This window comes from Colias croceus, chromosome 28 (assembly GCF_905220415.1).
Source record: "Colias croceus chromosome 28, ilColCroc2.1".
NCBI lineage: Eukaryota > Metazoa > Arthropoda > Insecta > Lepidoptera > Pieridae > Colias > Colias croceus.
Window position 1 is genome coordinate 5,769,964 of NC_059564.1, and position 22,398 is coordinate 5,792,361.

General features: G+C 34.7%; 2 protein-coding genes across 5 annotated transcripts in view; one reads left to right on the plus strand and one right to left on the minus strand.

Annotated features, from left to right (window-relative positions):
- Positions 1-2,583: 2,583 nt before the first annotated feature.
- LOC123704090 (vacuolar protein sorting-associated protein 53 homolog) lies at positions 2,584-13,712 on the minus strand. Its single transcript, XM_045652357.1, has 12 exons — positions 13,585-13,712; positions 13,268-13,474; positions 12,433-12,651; positions 11,254-11,377; positions 8,478-8,596; positions 7,457-7,624; positions 6,623-6,746; positions 5,801-5,874; positions 5,145-5,285; positions 4,229-4,373; positions 3,771-3,927; positions 2,584-3,454 (listed from the first exon to the last, which is right to left on the minus strand). Exons 1-12 carry the CDS (start codon positions 13,705-13,707, stop codon positions 2,665-2,667), a joined length of 2,391 nt encoding a protein of 796 aa, XP_045508313.1. The 5' UTR covers positions 13,708-13,712; the 3' UTR covers positions 2,584-2,664.
- A 489-nt stretch (positions 13,713-14,201) lies between these two features.
- Positions 14,202-22,398, plus strand: part of LOC123704072 (uncharacterized protein F09G8.5) — a 34,688-nt gene continuing 26,491 nt past the window's right edge. For all 4 annotated transcript variants that reach the window (XM_045652331.1, XM_045652332.1, XM_045652333.1 and 1 more), the window contains exon 1: positions 14,202-14,406. In XM_045652331.1, coding sequence (XP_045508287.1) covers positions 14,327-14,406 — 80 coding nt within the window. In that variant the 5' untranslated portion in view covers positions 14,202-14,326. The remainder of the gene's footprint in view (positions 14,407-22,398) is intronic.

Consider the following 22,398-nt stretch of genomic DNA (forward strand, 5'->3'; position numbering starts at 1 on the left):
TCTACTATAAAACTTTTTGTCAAAAACTTTTTTGATTTTGTATTAGACATAACCAATATGGGATTGAAGACACGCTTTTTGAGTTATAACACTTCCTTTAATACATATTTTATTACTAAAGAAACGATTTTTGCATAATATTACAAAAATGTGATATACTTAAATATGTTATTATTGTAAAAATAAATTAATGTCACACTTTCTTACATTTGTCTTCGCGTAATGTGTAAAAATTTAACTTAAGTTTGTAAACCACGTGAATATATATTTTGCTTGTGTATTAGTGCTAAAAATAATGTATTTTTATGGCTATAAAAACTCGTGTATTTCTATAAATCGAATCTGTATTTATATTGTTAAGTATGTTTTTATATATATTTTGTGTGAAATTTTGCATTAGTAAATGTTAATAAATGTATGAAGACTGATTTTGACTTTTATTTTAATACCTACATCTCATTACCTACATATTTAAAAACCTTTTTTTTTTTTGAGATTGCTGCAACTGCGTTTGGTTGCATATTAATATGATGAACTAGCTGTACCACACGTTTTCACCCGCGGACAAAACCGCGTACAAGATCAAGTATTGTGTTTTTCTGATGACCTATTTATACTCATGTAAAGTTTTATCCAAATCCGTCCAGTAGTAAAAGAGAAACAAACATTCATACTTACAAATTTACACGTTATTAATATTAGTATTATAATTTAGGGTAAACCAAAATTCGACCCAAAATATACAGATATACCGGCTCCACATTAGTGCCGTGAATTCACGCGCGAACTCACGCCGTGAAGCCAACTCGAATTCTGTTTGACATTAGCATTACGACTGTCCAACGCGACGTAATGACGGTCGCAGTTATTGAACAGAATAATATTATTATCTTCAAAAAAAACTAACATTTCCACTATATGGAGTTTTCAAATAAAAACGCGCATAGTTGCCGTTCCTGTAGAATTTCCGGGATAAAACCCTTAATATATGTTAATCCAAGTTACCCTCTATATGTGTGCTTAATTTCATTGTAATCGGTTCAGTAGTATTTGCGTGAAAGAGTAACAAACACACACATTGACATACACATCCATCCTCACAAACTTTCGCATTTATAATATTTGTAGTGTAGGATAGGACAAACTGTGTGGGTTCGTCCATGGTAATAGGTAACTATTATAATAACCCACAGCCACGGTCAAAATAAATTAGAAGTAACAGCGCCATCTACCGAAATTTATAAAAATTTTAGTCATTCAAACTATGCATCTTGTTGAATCTTCCAATTTGAATGAATGAATGATTTTTTTCACCGCAGTAAGCAATTATAATATTATATAACTATCTAGCCTCTTAAATATCTCTAGACACTAAAAAGATCGTGTCTGCCGAGCACACGTGTTAGAAATGAAACTTCTTTGGAAATATTATGCCATACCTACCAAAATCGTCGCCTAATCCGACGTGACGGTATTGCCATGACGCGACTGGACGCGACCTTCAAAATTTTACTCTCAACGCACCTAAAGAAGTTTCACTTTTCACTTCAAAAACACATCATAAAATCGCTCCATTGAATAGTGTGAGAAATGTCGTGAAAGAAAATCATAAAGTTTGGTTGTAACATGTTTTAGTTAAAGTTTAGATTAATGTCAAATTTAACCAATTTATTCATTAGATTATTACTCCGACGTTCCGCACTCTTCAGCGATCGTGGTCACGGGAATTCTTAATATATAATGCTCGCATAAAATAAATACAGTAAACCTATCCAAGTCGTAAGTAAAATGACATCTCATTTTATATTTGTCGTTGCTGACAATAATTATTTAACGTTAACTTTAACGTTAGCTTCGATGAAACGAGCGGTTATAGTGTTAAAATTATGACGCCTTCTATAAAATTGTCAAATGGCGCAACTCATATATTCCCTAACCGTTACTTTAACGTGTTTTTTTTTATTGCTAAAGTAAAAAGAGGATGTGTAAATGCAAATGTAATGGACCCATTACATGCTTTTATCTAGTAATAACTAAATAATATGCGTTGTGACGCAACGTGAGAATAGGAATTCCTCAAAACCCTAATTATTACCATAGTTCATATTTTCTCTTTATTTTGCGAAATAAATATTCTCTAATTATTGCTTGGCCTCATAATAAAATACCGACATAGACTCTGTTTTTGAACTGCTTTAAAATTCTCTTAGCGTCGAATTGTAATTTAATGTTTGGTTTCTATTTACCTCATAATTTAAGGAAGTATTATTGGATACTGAAGTGCAATCTAACAAAATATATAAAATAAAATATGTTAACTTAAAATGAAACCTTGTGGGCTAACTAGCATATCGGTATTCAGTGCCCGGTGAGGTTTGGCTTTTCAATCAAACCTTTTAGATACGGTTAAAAATAATTGAGAGACTATCAAATATTGACCATTATTTTTCATTAAAAATTTTTTTTTACTATGTTTCAATGTTCGATGAAATCGAAGCTTTTTAAAGATCACAAACAATACCATTTTCTAGTTTTACATTCATATTTAGATAAGCTAAAAGGTGTTTAATAAAACGAATAAAATAATATAATAAACTGATTTATTTCATAATTAATACAACAATATTACAATACACATAAATAAGTCTTTTTGCTTTTAAAGAACTATTTACTAATCTCATTATTCGATTTCGAGGTTTCTTTAAACAGTGCGTCCAACGCACTTAGTTGCGTTTTAGATAATTTCGCTCCCTTCATATCCAGAACTTTGTGAAATTCTGCGATCGTACTCTCCGGTAATAATTGTAGAAACTGTCCCACAAAGCCTTCCAAATTATTATCTAGAGGCGCCATTACCAGTTTTAAAATCATTTCAGCTTTCGTCATCAGTTTTATAACAACTTTTGTGTACGTGGTCGGCGCTTGTCTCTTCACTTCCGAGCCAATAGACGGCAGTTCTAACAACGCAGTTTTCAACATATGCGTGTCTAACAACAACTGTTCCGAACCAACCGTCGAAATCGGCTTACACTTATAGATATTCTGAATAAATTTGGGGATGAAGGAATTTGCGAATCTTATACAGAATTGCGTGAAATACTTTCTCGAGGACGCCAAATTGTCTCGTAATACTGGGACTGTGTTTTTTAGGTGCATGATTATTTGTGTAATGTACGAGCTTTGATCTCCAACGGTGTCGAAGTGAAGCCAGGATATTTTGGTCATAGCTTGTAGTGCGGGATCGCAGGCCAGCTCTAGATCTTGGACCAGAAGCTGGATACACGTGCTGATCATCTTGTGGAACAGATCTTGTTCTGGGCCGAGATCTATTTTATTGGCAAGTGCGGGGGAAACTTTCTCTTTGAGTTTCTCCTCCAAATGTACAGTTGTTTCGAGACAGTACTCCGATGTTGTTATCACGCTTGTAATTTTGGCGATCTCCTGTTTTGTGTACCTGCGGATGAGAAAATTGTTTTAGAATAATTTTTTAAGACATATTTTTTAAATAAATTTAGTTTGTAGATGATGTATTTTTATAGAAAAGTTACACAACTATAACCCGAGAACGGCAAAACAAATTTTAACGATTTTTTCTTGTAAATTTTCCATGCTTATTTTTGCTTCGTTGTTTTTTTAATTTTTTAAGCGCATTGAGAGTCAAATTTCCAGGTCGCGTCATGACAATACCGTCACGTCATGGAGTAAAGCGACAATTTTGGTATTTTCGAATCTAGCCAAAGAAGTTTCACTTCTGCCACGTGTGTATGCACCTGTGGGTCGCGTCGTTCAGGAACGTGTGCAGGTTGGTGACGAGCGCGGGCACGGTGAGCGTGTGTGCGTGCGCGTGCGTGTGTGCGTGCGGCACACAACTGTGCAGCACATTGCGGGCGTATTCACGCAGGTACTTCTGGAACACGCCCGCGAGCTCTGAGGAGTAGATAATACATTGTTAGGTACATAGAAATTTAGATGGTGCCCGATTTTAGGCATGGGGGATACATTTTATACGCAAATAATAACGATGTAATGGACAAATTTGAACTTTCGAAATTAGATAGTATAAGGTTCAGCGACGAAATGTTGGTTTATCTAGGTGGTTGGGTGATCAAAGATTTTTCGTCATAAAATTGATCATCAGAAAATGCAAGAATTGCCATCATCAAATAAAACAAATTATAAAACGCTTCACTTCCCACTACTTCACACCCCCCCCCCCCCCCCCACTCACCAATCATAGGCTCCCCAGTGGACAGTCTCGCACACTGCGCTAAGCACTTCTTATAGAACAGGAACAGATCAGCGCAACTCGCGAGCACTCCGCCCGCTCCGCTACCCGTCTCCGATACTTCGCTCAGTTCCATCGTTTTTGCTTCCTTTATTCAATAAAATGTTAACTTTATAGCATTCAAATTGTACGGGCAATCTGTAGTCGTGAATAATTAATTAAACAGAAGAATTAAATTACAAAAATTTACAGTAACGGTACCAATAATATTAATAATGAATGAGTAATAATGTCCTACACATCAGTGATGTAATTTTTTGTCAATAATTTCACAAGCTGTCTAAATGAGCACTCCCAAACATGTGTAATGCAAATCTTAGTGAAGAACTCATGTCTCAAAATAAAATAAAAATAAACTGTTATTTATTAATCATTCAAGAATTCTTAACAACATAATACATACTTTCGAATAATACACATCAATTTCAAAACGTTTTTTTTTAACTAAAGATATGGGAACCTTTATCAAAGGCTCTACACTAAGATAATCGCAAATCCATACTTAATATTATAAATGCGAAAGTAACTCTGTCTGTCTGTCTGTTACTCAATCACGCCTTAACTACTGAACCAATTTGCATGAAATTTGGTATAGACCATTTTGATACCCGAGAAAGGACATAGGATAGGTTTTATCCCGGAAATTCCACGGGAACGGGAACTATGCGGATTTTCTTTGAAAACGCGGGCGAAGCCGCGGATAGAAAGCTAGTATCCAATATATTTAAATATCGAGTACATCCCATGCAAGCTAATGCTTGCTCCCTGATTTCTTACAACAAAAAATTAATAATTTACAGAACAAAAAAAAATATTTTTTTACAGCTAAAATCCCACAGATACCAATCAAACAACTGACCTGTATAAACCTATCCATGAGTGACCGCAGGTTAGTGTCGAGACTCTGTATGTAGAGAGACAAGTGCGGCTCGAAGCAACTGCCGATTAATCCAAGCCACGGAGAACTGTTTGTGTTTTGTCCTTCTGTTTGTTCTGGTGTCTGTTTGTTTTAATTATTTATTTCAATTCTTAATAGTAGAAAATCATAACCAAACTTAGACACAAATGCATTAGAACGTAGCAATGTTGGAATGAAAGCAGAGTGGAAATAAATTATTATTCTTCTTTTAACAAAGGTTTAAGGTTTAAACTGTCTTACCACAAAAAAATTTAGACCGGGTTTAACTTTAAGCGGGGGTTCTGTTTAATCTGGTTTTGTCGTATTTCACATAGACAACTAAGTGACAGATCGATGGTTAAAGTTAGACTGTGTTTAAATTGTTTTGTGGTAATACCAAAAGTGTTTAAATCGTCAGAACAAAACAAACTTGAAATGGGGCCAACTTTCAGATAAATCGTCTTCTTTTTTTACAATACACACACATGTACAAATTGGTACACAAATATGTTTTTTCTGTAGTTTGATTGACTATTTTTATTATAATAAGATTGTTAAAATCTTCCTAGATATTTATTTTTAAGGATGGAAAGTCTAAGTAGCATATGTGAACTTACCTCGTTTTCATCATCAAACGATATTTCTTTAACACCACCACTCGCTTCCAGAGTTTCCGTGTTTGGTTCTGTACCTGTAATATTTGTTAATATCATTCAGACGATCATTATAAAAACTACATATTCAAAATTCAAGATTTTCGTCGTTAAAAAAAACGAAAAATGAGATATATTATGTCGTTTATACGAAAGAAATTTGTAGAACGAATAATGCAAGCGAACAGCCGCATTATTTTAATACTTTAAACTGTTTAAAGTGAACCAAAATAAATTTATTTAGTAGGATCTTTTCTTATAAATTTTTTATCTACAACGTAGATAGAGCTTGGTGAAACAGTTTGATTAAAATTCTATCCGACGTAAATATAACAAGATAAACTCATGAAATTTTTGCACTGACACATGTAAATAAATAAATAAATAAATGTACAAAGTTTGAGTTAAATCTGTGCGTTTTAAGTGTGTAAAAACTAACTTTTCGCCTGCAGCTGCTCGCGTAGTCAAATGAAAACCCGCATTGTTTGGGCATACTGGGATACTCCCGTAAGATTTTTGGGATAAAAACTACCCTATGTGTTAATCCAAGTTTTTATTATGTGTGTGCCAAATTTCACGAAAATCAGTTCAGCAGTTTATGCGTGAAAGAATAACAAACCAATACGAAAAACTATCGCATTTCATTATCGCAGTTACGCCATATGGCGTATGTTGAGCGGAACATAAGTGATGTAGGCGGTGTCGTCTCCATATTATGTATATCTCAATGTCGCATTTATAATATTAGTAGGACATCTACTTCAGACTTTTTCCCCACATACGCACCGATGAAGCGCTTGTGCAGCAGCAGCTCGAAGTTGTGCGTCTGCTGTATGGCGTACAGCAGCAGCTTGCAGTCCAGCTCGCTGCGTCGAGCAGCCATCAGTGACGTCAGACTGTCGCGGGTCACCTGTAGTTATGTGCTCTTTCAGTGCGGGATAAACTTGCTGGCTTGGTTACACCATATTAGTAGTTACAGTTTAGATTAATGTCAATTTAAACAGTAACAGTTACGTTGAGTTTTCTACCATTTCATAAAATGGTCACATTTCATGAAATGTTGTGGTTTGAGCAGATCAATGATAAGAAATCGTTTCTCGATATGGGCAACTAAACGCGCGGGTTTTTTCATGAAATGGTCAAAATTATTTGATATAAAATAGATTGCGTGTTTTATAACTAATAAAAATTATATTTTATTTCGTTTCAAATAATTGTTTAAGTTGGTAAAATTATTTGTTTAATTATTTTACTAGACTTTGTTACAAAATTTAATTAATTCTATTTGTTTCTTAAATAATATAGCTGACTGATTGACTTAAATAATAAACAATTACTTAAAATATTCCGAAATTTTTAAATACTTTATGGACTTCCTATATTTTATAATATGATCTGGGCAAATGTGGATGACAAAATCGTGAAACATTGACCATTTAAAAATCTGGTCAAACTAATTGACCACAACATGAAATGCGACCATTTCATGAAATGATTGATCATTTCATGAAGTGAGCAAATTAACGATATGGCCACGACACATATATTATACACTCGATAAACAACGATATTATTGAATATAGAGTATATTAACCACCACTACTTTTCCCCACCACTAACCTTACAAAACTGATAGGCGATCCTCTCACTGAGCCTCCAATGCGCCGGGAACACGTTGGCGAGCGTCTGCTCAAACGACAGCAAGTGCTTCTTGAGCCACGCGTAGCGACGCGACACGTGCGATAACCACGCTTGCTCCTGTTCCGCGGAGAACAGGTGCTCGTACTCCTAGAGGACATATTATTTATTTATTTATTTATAACACTTCATTGTACAATATAGGAAATGTGGTACAAATTAATGAGGTACAAAAATTTTGCATAATAGGCGGCCTTGTTGCTACACAGCAATCTCTGCCAGGCAACCTGGTAGGAAAGGAAATGTGAGAAGAATAAGGATAGCGCAATTATTTACTTCTTTATGGCGCACACGGAAAACTCGAACAGAAAATGCTTCAAATTAGACGAAAACATGTTCATTAAATAAAATCAATCAATAAATCAATGTTCATTGACCAAAAAGTGCGTCATTTCACACCAGAAATATACCAATTTTAATTTACATGGCGTGAGTTTTCTTTCTATTTGACGCAAATCGGGTCTGTATGTCATTTGGAACTGTTTGAAGTACCTAAATTTATTTATTATCTGTGTTTATTTTAAATTGCGTGCCTTCAATTTGCGGTGTATAATCTATGCTCTCCATCGAAGTGATTGTAACGTACGAAAAAAGTAATCTTATTAAATCTGCTTAAAATACAAGAAAAGCATTTTATTTGCTACTTCCGGTGTCTTCGCTCACACCTGTATCAGTGTGGGGAAAGAGTACCGGGGCTAGGCCCCCCAACTCTGATCTCTCGCGCCTCTCGCAACTACGAGAGGGTCCCTGGAGGACCCCACAGTATTATGAGGTCATGTTCTGGTTACTGTTCGCTTCTTGCGTTTGCTCTTCGGTCTACAGCTCGCCGACGCGTCCCCCACCCAGCCAACCTGCCCACGGCGACTCGGGGTTTGCGTTTCCGCGAACTGGGAATATTTGGCACTCTGCAACAGGAACCTATTACATCGTCACACACACGCACCTGCAGCTGCAGCCGCACGAGCCAGGCGAGCAGGTCGGTGCGCGCGCGCGGCTGCAGCGCGTCCAGCGCGCCGCACGCGTCGCCCAGCGTGCGCGCCGACACCGCGCCTGCAGCCGCGCCTGCCCACAACAATGCGACGCGTCATACATTTCGGCGTTTTGTTGTCAAATTTAAAAAAAATCACCCATACTTATTACAATAGTAAAAACTCTAAAATATAATGTATAAAGTTTGTAAGAATGATTAGCAAAAACACCTAAAATGACAACAAAAACGACAATAGTCTATCGACATATAATGATCAATCAAGAATCGATCAATCGATCGATCAATCAATCAATCAATTGAATCGATCAATCATTCAATAAATCGATCAATCAATCGATTGAATCGATCAATCGATCGATCAATCAATTAATCAATCGATTGAATCGAATTATTGATCGATCAATAATCGATTAATCGATCGATCAATCAATCAATCGATCAATAAATCGATCAATCAATCAATCGATTGAATCGATCAATCAATCGATCAATCGATCAATCGATCAATCAATCAATCAATCGAATGAATCGATCAATAAATCGATCGATCAATCAATTAATCAATTAATCAATCGATCGATCAATCGATTGAATCGATCAATCAATCGATCAATCAATTGAATTGATCAATCTATTGAATCGATCAATCGATCTATCAATCAATCGATCTATCAATCAATCAATTAATTGAATCGATCAATCATTCAATAAATCGATCAATAAATTGAATTGATCAATCTATTGAATCGATCAATCGATCGATCAATCAATCAATCAATTGAATCGATCAATCATTCAATAAATCGATCAATCGATCGATTGAATCGATCAATCGATCGATCAATCAATTAATCAATCGATTGAATCGAATTATTGATCGATCAATAATCGATCAATCGATCGATCAATAAATCGATCAATCAATCAATCACTCGATTGAATCGATAAATCAATCAATCGATTGAATCGATCAATCAATCAATCAATCAATTAATCAATCGATTGAATCGATTTAATCGAACAATCGATCGATCAATCGACCAATCAATCGATCAATCAATCAATAATCAATCGATCAAAGAATCGATCAATCAATCAATTAATCAATCAATCGATCAATCAATAAATCAATCGATTGAATAGATTGAATCGATCAATCAATCAATCGATTGAATCAATCAATCGATCGATCAATCAATCGATTGAATCGATCAATAAATCGAATGAATCGATCAATAAATCGATCAATCAATCAATTAATCGATCGATTGAATCGATCAATCAATCGATTGAATTGATCAATCAATCGATTGAATCGATCAATCGATCAATAAAACGATCAATCAATCAATCGATCAATCAATTAATCAATCGATTGAATCGATCAATCGATCAATAATCAATCAATCGAATCGATCAATAATCAATCAATCGATTGATCAATCAATAAATCGATCAATCGAATGAATCGATCAATAAATAGATCAATCAATCAATTAATCGATCAATCGATCGATTGAATCGATCAATCGATCAATCAATAAATCGATCAATCAATCAATCGATCAATCAATCAATCAATTGAATTGATCAATCGATTGAATCAATCAATCTATTGAATCGATCAATCAATCAATCGATTGAATCAATTTATTGATTGATCAATTGATTGAACGATCGATTATTGATCGATCGATCGATTCATTAATCGATGGATCGATTTATTGATTGATCGATTGATTGATCGATCGATTGATTGATTATTGATCGATTCGATTGATTGATTATTGATCGATTCAATCGATTGATTGATTGATTGATCGATTCACGGGGACTCATGTTGATGGAATTTCACTTATTTCGATGATATTTTAATTATTTTGAAATAAAAATTGCGTCTAGCACCTATTTAACAACGAAAAAAACGTCTTGCGATAAAAAATGTATGTCTGATGGATCTATCTAAAGGCAAAAGATTAAAAATTACGCGTTAAAAATGACTAAAGTTAAGTTATATATCTTCCTGTGCAGATAAGATGCGCACTAATAAACGCAACGCAGCCCGGACTCTAACCGACATAGCAAGAGAAACAGTATATCAAAAACCCAACTATACTAAAATGACTTTTTTTTAAACGTTGCTAGCTCCCGTATCAGTAGTTTAGGCGTGATTGAGTAAAAGACAGATAGAGTTACTTTCGCATTTATAATATTAAGTATGGATACACAATATATGGGTAAGTTATACATATATTGACTAACTAGCTTTCCACCCGCAGCTTCGCCCGCGCAGTCAAAGAAAATCCCGGATAGTTCTCGTTCCCGTGGGATTTCCGGGATAAAACCTATCCTATTTCCCGGGATAAAAAGTAGCCTATGTCCCTTCTCGGGTATCAAAATATCTCTATGCCAAACTTCATGCAAATTGGTTCAGTAGTTAAGGCGTGATTGAGTAACAGACAGACAGATAGAGTTACTTTCGCATTTATAATATTAAGTATGGATACACAATATATTATGGGTAAGTTATACATATTATATTGACTAACCAGCTTCCGCCCACGACTTTGTACGTGCATCCCCGTTTTTCCCCGTTCCCGCAAGAATTTCGGGAAATCCTTTCTTAGGGGACGCCTACGTTATCACATCTACCTGCATGCCAAATTTCAGCCCGATACGTCCAGTGATTTGGGCTGTGCGTTGATAGATCACTATATCAGACACATACCGGTGAAGGCCTGCTTGAAGTCCTGCAGTATCTGCGCGGCGAGGTCGGCCCGTATGGCGTGCACCTCCTCGCGCAGCGCGTTCAGCTCGCGGATCTCGCGGTAGCACTCCAGGTGCTCCAACACCTAGTTGGTTATTTTATAATATATAAATAAATAAATAAATATTTTGGGACAATTTTCACACACGGCACGATCCGATCCCATACTAAGCTTTCGCTTGTGTTATGGAAACCAGATGGCCGATAAACATACATGTATAATTTAAAATAAATACTTTTATAGATAATTAACACCCAGACACAGAGCAAACATCTATGTTCATCACACAAATATTTGCCCCCAGTGGGAATCGAACCCACGACCAGTGACTTGGAAGGCAGGGCCACTACCAAGCAAGCCAACCGGCCAGTCAAGTCATATTGTTTATTATTTGATAATATTCGAAATAAAAAATGTATGCGTGTACTAGTGTACACACGTAAGAAGTGAAACTTCTTTATGACCTTATTTTTCAAAAAAAAAAATTTACTATATGCAACTTTACAGAAATACGGTCGAATCACGCGTGGTAGGGATAAGAAAAAGATGGCGCGTAACGGAAAAATGTCACGCGTAACTAAAAAATGTTACACTAAATTTTTTTTCAACCCCAATAAAGAAGTTTCACTTCAATAAAAAGGAATGAATTTAATTTTTTTTAAGGAATAGAAAAAAAAAACATTTTCGAGGCGGGATCGCAACTCGCGGGCAGATCGAATCAGGCCTTGTTATCGATTTTTTTCTATTCTCAAAAATAATTTATTTATAAAGCATTTCAATTTTATAATTCTAAAATATCAAAAGGAATAGAATCATAATGAAACTTTTAAATTATTATCATTCGAAATTATGTGGAAGTAATTAGAAATCTTATTCACAAAATGCTTAATTGCTTAAATGCTTCATTTTCCATTCCAAATTATTACTGTTACTGTGAACACTTTGAAGTTTTCAACTTTAAACCCATTGTTCAACCATCTTTCAAAAAGGAGACGGTTCTCAAATATTTATTTATTTATTTTAAAGTTAGTGCTTTGATGATGATAATGATGATGACAATTTGAAAAAGTTATTTTTTGTTACTTTTTTTTATATTATCTCTACATATCACAGTAACTATATTATCCCACCCCCCCTACCTCCATGATAGCCTGCAGGGGCAACACCAGCTCTTTATACTGTCTGCTGGTAGCCAGCGCCCGCAGTGAGGCAGCTCCCCCCGCCAGCATGTGCAGGTGGTTGAGCGCTGTGATGGCCGCCGTGAGGTTCCACTTGGCACAGTCCAGCTGCTTGATCTCGGAGGTTATCTTGCGGACCATGCTCTCGCTGCGTTCTGCTTTCTTGTTTATGTCTGTTACCTGTGTATAAATAAAATTATTGCATAACACATAATTCTCCCAAACACAGTTGTAAGTATTAGAAATCATTGGTCAGTATAACCAGACAATTTATTATTTTCGCTATAAATGAAGTCATTTTATCCTTACATTTTATTTATATAAATAATTATATGAAAAACAAACTTTGCTATGTAATACATCATAATAAGCAGTTGATCAATATAATCAGTCATAATAAAAAGGTTCTACTGTATTTTTGAATTATAAAATAAATTATTTCACACATAAACATAGTTCTTTACTGTTACTGAGATTATAAACGCAAAAGTTGTTTGTAACTCTTTTATTAAAAGCAACTGGCCAGATTTGGATAAAACTTTACAGTAATTGGAATAGCACATGTGCTGCAGAAACACTTGATCATGCCCATGGTTTCATGCAAGTGAAACCGTACGGCACAACTATTTTAGTTAGTTATTATTTTCCTGTAAGTTTGATATTATAACAAGCAAGAATATCAATCCAATTGGGCTCTGATTTTTGTTTTTGATATGGAAACTAGACTGTGCTACATCCACAAAATATATTAAAGTCTAACAATATGTCTTTAAAAAACTTCTCAGAACGAACATACTTGTAAAGCCAATTCAGAGATACACTTCTGCGCCTCCAGCAGCGCCTCATGGCCAGCTATCCTCTGGTCGTGCTGCGCTCGCACCAGCCGCCGTATGTCATGTTGCACAGCCGCGAGTCGGAACTCGCATCGCGCCGCCGCCGTCTCTACTCCCGATAGAGATTGCTCCGTTGGGAACACTCTGTTTATGTAGGACACTGCATCAAACTAAAAATAAGAGTATTTAACTAGTAAATAAGATGTGCAGATGTGTATACACGTATCTATTTGTCGAGAATAAGCTCGTTTGTAAGGAAAAGAAGCAAAAACAGGCTTACTTCATCACTATCGAACTGTTCAGTGCCTCCCATTAACTCTTCGATTCTACTCATCACAGAGGCCGGGAAGTTCAATTGAACTTCAGGACCGCTGTCCTTGTCGTCAACGTCGTTTGAATCCATGTTTAGTATAATGGTATAAATTCATTTGATTTTTATTCAAGTATTAGAATAGACACAGATCTCTGTGAAAATAGAACACAACAAATCAACAAAACGGGTGACAACTGACAATTTGACCACAGAGCAAGAATTTGACAAATTCACAATTACATTTTTTTTGACAATTGATAATTGACAATGTCAATACTCAATTGAAAAATTGCAACACAACAACATCAATACACATTTTTTACTTCTTTTAATTGCTTATTCAAGGTTTATCACGCATCAGATATATAATATATATAAATATATTATATCCTTTTCTTACATATGTTTAAATGCAAAAGTTGTATAATCTCCGATCTTGGAAATATTTTTTATCTGTGCCAATGTATTTGACAAATGACACTTGATTGAAGTGAAGTGATCGTTCTATTCTTGGTTCTATTCTATTGTTTTTCGTGATTCCTCATTCCGTCACTTCACTTTGACTTCAGTTCAAAGAGCTTCAGTTTTTTCTAGGATTTTGTAATGTATTGATGTGTTTACGCTATGATGAGCGGCCGCAACCTCTCTCCGATTTGAACAAGTGTTTTATTGTTTGTGTATAACAAAGTGCTGTGTTGTGTAGTTCAGAATGGCGAGGTTAACGGAGGAGATGGTGATCGCTAGATCAAAGCAGTCGGACCTATCTGCTATTAAGAAGTTGAATTGTTGGTAAGTACGGAAGACTGAGTCAGGGTAGGAGATAGGGCCTGCGTGGTTTCGTTCCGCATCTGACCTCGCGTTCGTTCACCCTTCTTTTCTGTGAGAATCAGAACCTAAGAATGAGAATTCCAAGTACGAACAGCTGATTTCCATTGTTATTTCCTAACTGTAAACTTCGTCTCAAGTTTGGTAATTTAATTATCGCATTATCTTTTATCAACACTATGTCGAAATATGGATTATGTACGTTATATTGCGTGGAATTAGGTAGATAATAATCTGTTAAGTTGGTTCTTATAAGAATATGAATGCAAGGTAAATTATAGACAATTTTTTTAATTGGTTCTGGATGTTATATTTGCTTATTATATTAATTACACGATTGATAGACCTTCCACTAGTACAAACAATTGTTTATTACTTTACTCCAATCAGGTAGCCTATTCAAAGTCGAATTTATTTATAAATCTCAGTAAATTATATAATTTTATAGCACTGAAGATAAATATTTTTTATTTTATATGATTGTTGGGAACTAGAGAAAACAAACAAGATATATTAAAAAGTAATTTTATGATTATTTATTTTGTTTTTAAGAAAGCCAGTTCAACACTTTTTTTAAACAATGCTATCTAAATTGATTCTACTTTAAGCCACATTAATTTTTGGTCACCCTAGTCATTATAATCAATACCATTGATAAAGTTTCATTTAAAAGCAGGTATTTAAATAAGAAACAAATTTTAAATGAACACAATCCCATATACAGTAACATCAAAACCATATAAGCCGGATTTACGGCACAAGTACCAAATATGGAGACACAAAGCCTTCCCACTCAGGCTACGGAGTGAATAACAAGTTTTGACTTAACAATGTTTCATTCTATTATTGATTATACTATATTTATATATTATAGTCATTCTGTTGAATGTTTTCATTCAATGAACACACTAGTCATTTAATCAAATAACAGATTTAACCAGATGACTGCAACATACTTATATATTTATGAAGAAAGAATTTGTTTGTTTGAGCATTATTCTCAAATCTCTCAGGTAAGATCATCTCACGTCAGATTTGAAAAATTATGTTTCAGTTAGATAGGTCATTTATCAATTTCCTGACAGAGCATTATGCTTAGACCAAAAGTAGCGATGGAATGCATGTAAAACCAAACTCCTCAAAAATGCCTTGACCGATTTTAATAAAGTTTTTTGTCTGTATTCTGTATGTCTGAGAATTTATTGTTTACTATGTTTCATACCCATAAGAGAAAAGGGTTTCCTGACAGAGCATTTGTCAAGTCAGGTAGTAAAGATATAAACACAAGGTCAAGTAAAGCCGGTACTGCATTGTGAGTTAATTGCTTTGTGGTAGTTTTTATTGTAATAACTAATGATAATTGATTTATTGGTAATACAAGGTTCCACAAAAGAGACAATAATATCTTAACGTGATGTCCACGACGATATGCCGTCATCGACGCATTTTACGTTACGGATGACTGTATTTTGTATGAAAATGACTCAATATAAACTTCTTATAATTTTGAAAAATAGACGTAAATATATATAATTATATCTATACCTTATAATTATAATCCATACTAATATTATAAATGCGAAAGTAACTCTGTCTGTCTGTTACTCAATCACGCCTTAACTACCGAACCAATTTGTATGAAATTTGGTATAGAGATATTTTGATACCCGAGAAATAGGATAGGTTTTATCCCGGAAATCCCACGGGAACGGGAACTATGCGGGTTATTCTTTGACTGCGCGGGCGAAGCTGCGGGTGAAAAGCTAGTATGTTTATATTTTATTATTTTTATAAGTGGCACAAGAACACAAAATTGTATGCCTGCCTTGTCATCTCATACTATCACATTTTCATACTAGAGTGAGCATACAGAATAATGGCTTACTCTGATCAATTTCCTTTACAATGAAGTGTTTACACGTAACCTTCTTCTTTGTTATTTTATTTATCTATGCACATGCTTATCAGTTACTAAATAATTCAGGAGGTCAGTTTTCTTAGCTAAATCTACAGTACCTTGAGAGAGATATTAACATGAGTTTTCTCAAGTTTCATTATCAGATAAATTGTTATTATTAACATTAAAATTAAAGCTTCCCTGTGTCCCAGCAATTTTTTTCTGCCAGGATAATATACGACAATGTAAAGCATAATATATGACTTGACCAATTTTTCGGAAAAATGTCAATGCAAATTTGTCAATTTGTTTTGGAGTTTGGTTACAAAAACTATGACACATGATTTTATATACCTACTAGCTTACCGCCCGCGGCTTCGCCCGCTTTCTCAAACGATTTGAGATTTAAACTATCCTATCTCTCAAGTTGGATCGAACTGCACATGGTGTGCGAATTTTATTATAATCGGTTAAGTGGTTTAGGAGTCCATTGAGGACAAACATTGTGACACGAGATTTATAATTATTACGATAGATTGATTATGCTTAAGTTTCCATACAATACAACCTTCACATTCTTCATACAGTTATCATAATGTGTGGGAAGGAACAACCTCTGTGAAATGGGGCTTTGTTGTGAACGCTTTTTGTAATTAACTTTTAATTCTTTAACTATTCATTAATTAGGTGCGGTTGCTTGTTTGTGTGGATGTATGGGATTATTTATTCGTAAAAATAACTTCTTTTTGACTGAATAAGGATTTTATGTCTTCTAAATATTTTTCGTTACATGGATGAAGATTATTTTTTATGCTTTAGGTGGTAAGAAAAAGTCTTTTTTACAATATTATAAATCCAAGAATCTGTATCTGTATCTTTAATTATCTTTACTTTTTCGATATGCTTAAGAAAAATTTCACATAGGTATGACTGCCCACGAATATTATGTTTTATATCGAAAAAATTCCATATTTGTAATGAAGTTTATTTTGTCCAAAGTTTGGAATACCTTTACTGAAACTATTTTTCATTACGTAATGTAGGTACGAAATAAATATTAATTTATGGGGGTTACTGTGACGTCTTAAAGCAGTACTATTTCCATTTCTAGAAAACATAATATGCTCTGTCTTTTTCTCAAACTGGAATTAATACTGCTTTATGACGTCATGGTAACTTCTCACACCAGGATTCACAGCAATATTCCGCCAGTAAAGAAATCCTCTCTTTTTTATAATTGGATTTTCTAGAAGAAATGCACAATTTGAATTTTTAATTTTATTCATACTGGGTGTTTCGTCCAAATGGCGCGACTTAATTAGCCGTAATAATAAAACGAAAGGCGATTAGCGTCTGAGCCGTTTTGAGTTAGAAAGTCTGTGAATGTACATAATTATATAATTTTTATTACTTGCTGATTAGTGATTCTCGAGTATAATGCATTTAATTTTTTATTCGAACCATTTTTATTGCTGTTTTGGAGCGAATTTTGTTCGTCGTTTTGGCACAAACAATCAAATGTGTTTTCTGTTTGACGAACTAGTTTACTGGTATGCACGCGCATCGCTTCTTGATTTACATGTCGTAGGTAGTTCTTATCATAAATATAAATTACTCCTAAAACATCTTAAATACACCATATTTTGATCAAACGTAGATATTATCCTTGAATCATGTATTTATTAGACATGATGTAATCACAAGATTCGGAATTTTAAAGCCTCTAATATAATTAGTGCACTTATTCGGTAAAGTTCCATATTATTGTGCATCAGCCATTACATAATAGTTATGTAAACATACGATGCGATGTATCACACATACTAATTCAGTCTCTGTATAGTGGTGTTGGTGACTCATTTATCAGCAAACGATGATAGATTTATGGGCTAGTTGATGGCGCTAGTTGTTTGGTTTTGAAATAGGAATGTTTACAATATATTGTGGAGTAGCTAGCCTGCGTCTTGCTACTCGTACGTGCGGGCTTGAATTTCATGTTTGAAGTGAAACTTCTTTAGTAGTAACTAGTTGAGAGGAAAATTTCAAGGTATTCGCGTAATGGCAAAACAGTCACGTCAAGGAGTAAAGCGACGATTTTAATATTCTGTGAATCTTGCGAAAGAAGTTTTACTTCTGACACGCGTGCTCGGCACACACGATCTTTTTTAATTCTCATACATATTTTCATCCATTATTGTTTGTTTTTCTTTGTCTTTTGCAATCGATAGATATAGTTCCTTCGCCTTTATGTATAACCACGATGACCTACCAGATTTCATTCCACTAAGTTTGGGAATCAAGTTTGGAAGTCAATCTTTCTTATGCCACCTTATGATCTCAGATGAGGCTATTCTATACGAAATATTATAAAGAGGAATGATTAACATATTTGTTTCTATGTCAATTTTGCCTAGACCACAATAGACCGATTGTAAAATCTTTAAACGTTTAAAGTTGGGTTGTTGAGGAATTGATTATGAGGAAGAGGAGGAGGAAGAGGAATTTTCACACGCAAATTTAGGGGATGCGGATGAGGATGAGGATATTTTTTTGAGGAAGAGGATGAGGATGAGGAAGCGGAAGAAGAAGCGGATGAGGATGAGAATGATAGGAAATTATAATCAAGTCGAGTCACTTTTTTATTTAGATAGATTAGGTTTTGTCGAGTTATATGCATAAACAAAAGCTCATATATTAGAGTCCGACTTGTGACTCAAAAAGTATACCTACATAGGTATAGGCTTTGTAAATTCGCCACCCGATCGAATCGGCCTGGCATAGCACTGGGCGTAGCGAGTGCGTTGCCATAGATACGGCATCCTCATAAATTTCCTCAAAATTTTGAGGAAGCGATAGCGGAAGAGGAATTTTTTATTTTTATTTTTGAGGATGCGGTAACGGTTGAGGAACCCAAAATATTGCGGAACTTCCGCATTATGAGGAAGCGGAAGAGGAATCCTCAACAACCCTAGTTTAAAGCTGACCTAGGCTATATATTCTTTAAACTAAGCCATGTCCGCCGCGAAGCCGGGATGAACCGCTAATATTATAGAAGCTGGAAACTATAAAATATTCTCTCGTTTCTATTCTTCAGTTTATATACTGCAAGGCTAGCATACTTCACTCTGGTCGATAAGTTTGTTCAGTACCGCTAGCTCTAACCGAGATCACTTGACGTTGGTATGGTTATCTTGTTAGCATTGCAAATAAATTGGGAGACATGTTTTTGTAGGAGAATTGCATACGACGGAAAGAATACTTTTTAAAGATTGGTATGAATATTTATGTAACTTTTCTACAAAGGATATAGAATAAACTTTGCGAAACATAAAGAGGGTGAAAAAGTACCTTCTTTGTGACAACAAAATGAAAAACAGAATGATACGACATTATTAAAAACATGACTAACGTAAGTCGGCAATATTGTATCAATCTACACGTGAAAGAATGTTCAAAATTGGTTAAGTAGCATTTGCGTATTATATTATATTATCACTTACAAACATAAAAACACGATTTTTTTCCTTTTTTGTAATATTAATGCTTAAACGTGCAGTTTACGCATAATTATGTACGTAAATGTACATTTGTCGCATTACAATCTCATTGTATATTCTAAGATAAAAATTCAATGCCTATAAAGGGACTACCGTCAGACGTAATACGTGGTAATACAGTCTTGCCAAATGGTTGATACAATTAAATAATACGGACAAAAAACATGCATAAATTAGGTATATGTACCTACCTACCTAGTTACTTATAAATTTTAGAAACAATTCTAATAGTGCCTTGCGGTTTTACCCGCATTGCTCTGCAGTCCGCTTCTATTGGTCTTAGCGTGATAATATAATCTTCCTTAAAAATGGACTAGGTATGTAACAGTGAAATCTATATTATATATATATAAAACTCAAAGGTGACTGATATAGTGATCTATCAACGCACAGCCCAAACCACTGGACGTATCGGGCTGAAATTTGGCATGCAGGTAGATGTTAGGACGTAGGCATCCGCTAAGAAAGGATCTCCCGAAATTCTTGCGGGAACGGGGAAAAACGGGGATGCACGTACAAAGTCGTGGGCGGAAGCTAGTAATTTATAAAATCGAACCCGTGGTTCCTGAGATTAGTGCGTTCAACCAAAAGAACAAACTCTTCAGCTTTATAATATCAGTATAGATTATATTATGAATGTATGTTATTTATTTAGCCTTTCCAAAGATAAACAAATTCAAAAATAAAGGCAGAAAACGTGCCAGATAAAAGACCTTTGAATAAACTGAATATTTTTTGTAATAACTAAAATGTTCTGTTTATAAAATTAAGTTTCATTAGTTACAAGAAGATAAAAATTACATGTTGAAGTAAAATGGTTAACGAAAACATTTGCAGAATTAACATCTAAATGGTTGGTCGTTTACTATGTAACCACAAACATACAGATAATTAAATGCTAAATAGCAAAACCGTGTTGTTGTAATGGAATAATCAGGTAGGTACCTATCGTTTATGTGAGCGAAATAATTATCCTTTTATACCTATACTAGCTGACCCTGCCACATTATTCTGCCAGAACAGCCACAATATTTATTAGGGGTCTAAAACTTAGTTGAATTGTTTTAGATCTAGCGAATACACAAAAAAAAATCAATTCAGGCGTTTCAGCAGAGTTTGGTTGAAAACACTGACACGAGAATTTTAATACGTATCCCAATATTATATAGCTGAACAGTTTTATCGTTTCTTAATTTGGTTAAAACCGCTCATCTCAGTAACTATGGGTTCCTTTTTGAACAATCGTGGAAGGCTATAGACTATATAATAATTATGATCACTCTAAGACCAATAGGAGCGGAGAGATCCGTGTCAAACTGCCGAATACAGTTAGATAAATAATATAAAAGGTACATGCATATGTATTTAATATATATATATACGTTAATATTATGTAGGTGTACTGCGCTTTGTGACAGTATGGAATCCAGTAACTAAACAAAGCCGGCCTTCAGACTTCACGACGCGTTTGCGATGTAAATTCTTGAATCTTGGGGATTGGTGTCGGTATTCATTTTATTATTTCTACTGTATTGTTGTAGTTAGGTACGCGTTTTTCTCGGCCAAATTATGCGCCTGATGTTGACAATGAATATGTGATAATAGACTGTGATTTGTATTTATCTTCGTTAACTTTTGTTTAAAGAGTAGGTACGGTCTGTTTTTTTGTTGGTTTTGACGTGGCTGTGGTGAGTCATTAATCGTAATTTATCCAGCTGAAATTGTTTGAAACATTCAGGGAACTTCTATAATAATTACAATAAAGAAACACACTGATAATAATGTAGACTTCTTGTTTAATTTTAATACAAACAAATATTTCTTCTTCATACTGGTCCTTGGTACACCTAGTACAGAAGAAAAAAGTTTCTGCGTTTATAATCTTATAACCTACCTTCCTTATCATATCGTATGAACTTCAGGCCTCTTTATTAAATGATCAGTCATAACACAATGGGTGGAAGACAATGACCGTATCGGCAAATGGGCCGTGCGTGACCTCGCGACTGCCACGGTCACGGGATCATTGTGTTCCTGGTTCCAGTTGTTAATTGGTGGCATGTATGTATGTATGTGTGTATGGGATGGTTTCTGCTTAGTTATTATTTAATAATCCGTGTTTTTGGGTAGCAAATGATTAGTTAGGTGGATAGAGGAACATGAAACCTAAAATGTAGTCATGCGTAAACTTGCGTATTGTTTACTTTTTCTATGTAAGAAAAGATGGTTGAATTGCGATGAAATTTGTTAAGACTACAGCTCATAGCGTAATTAAATATTAAGACTTGTCACAAAAATACGTTATTCTGATGTAAATAAATTGAATCAAAATAAGAAAATTAAAATTTTTAAAAGACCTTGTTAGAACTAAATTCGTCTGCGTCTGGATTAAGTCTGCGTCGGGATTATAATTTAACGTCTACACTTGCTCAATGACGGCGCATGACAAAAGCTGTCCTGTAACCTCAATCCCAGTATCAAATTTCACAGGAAGTTGTGAAT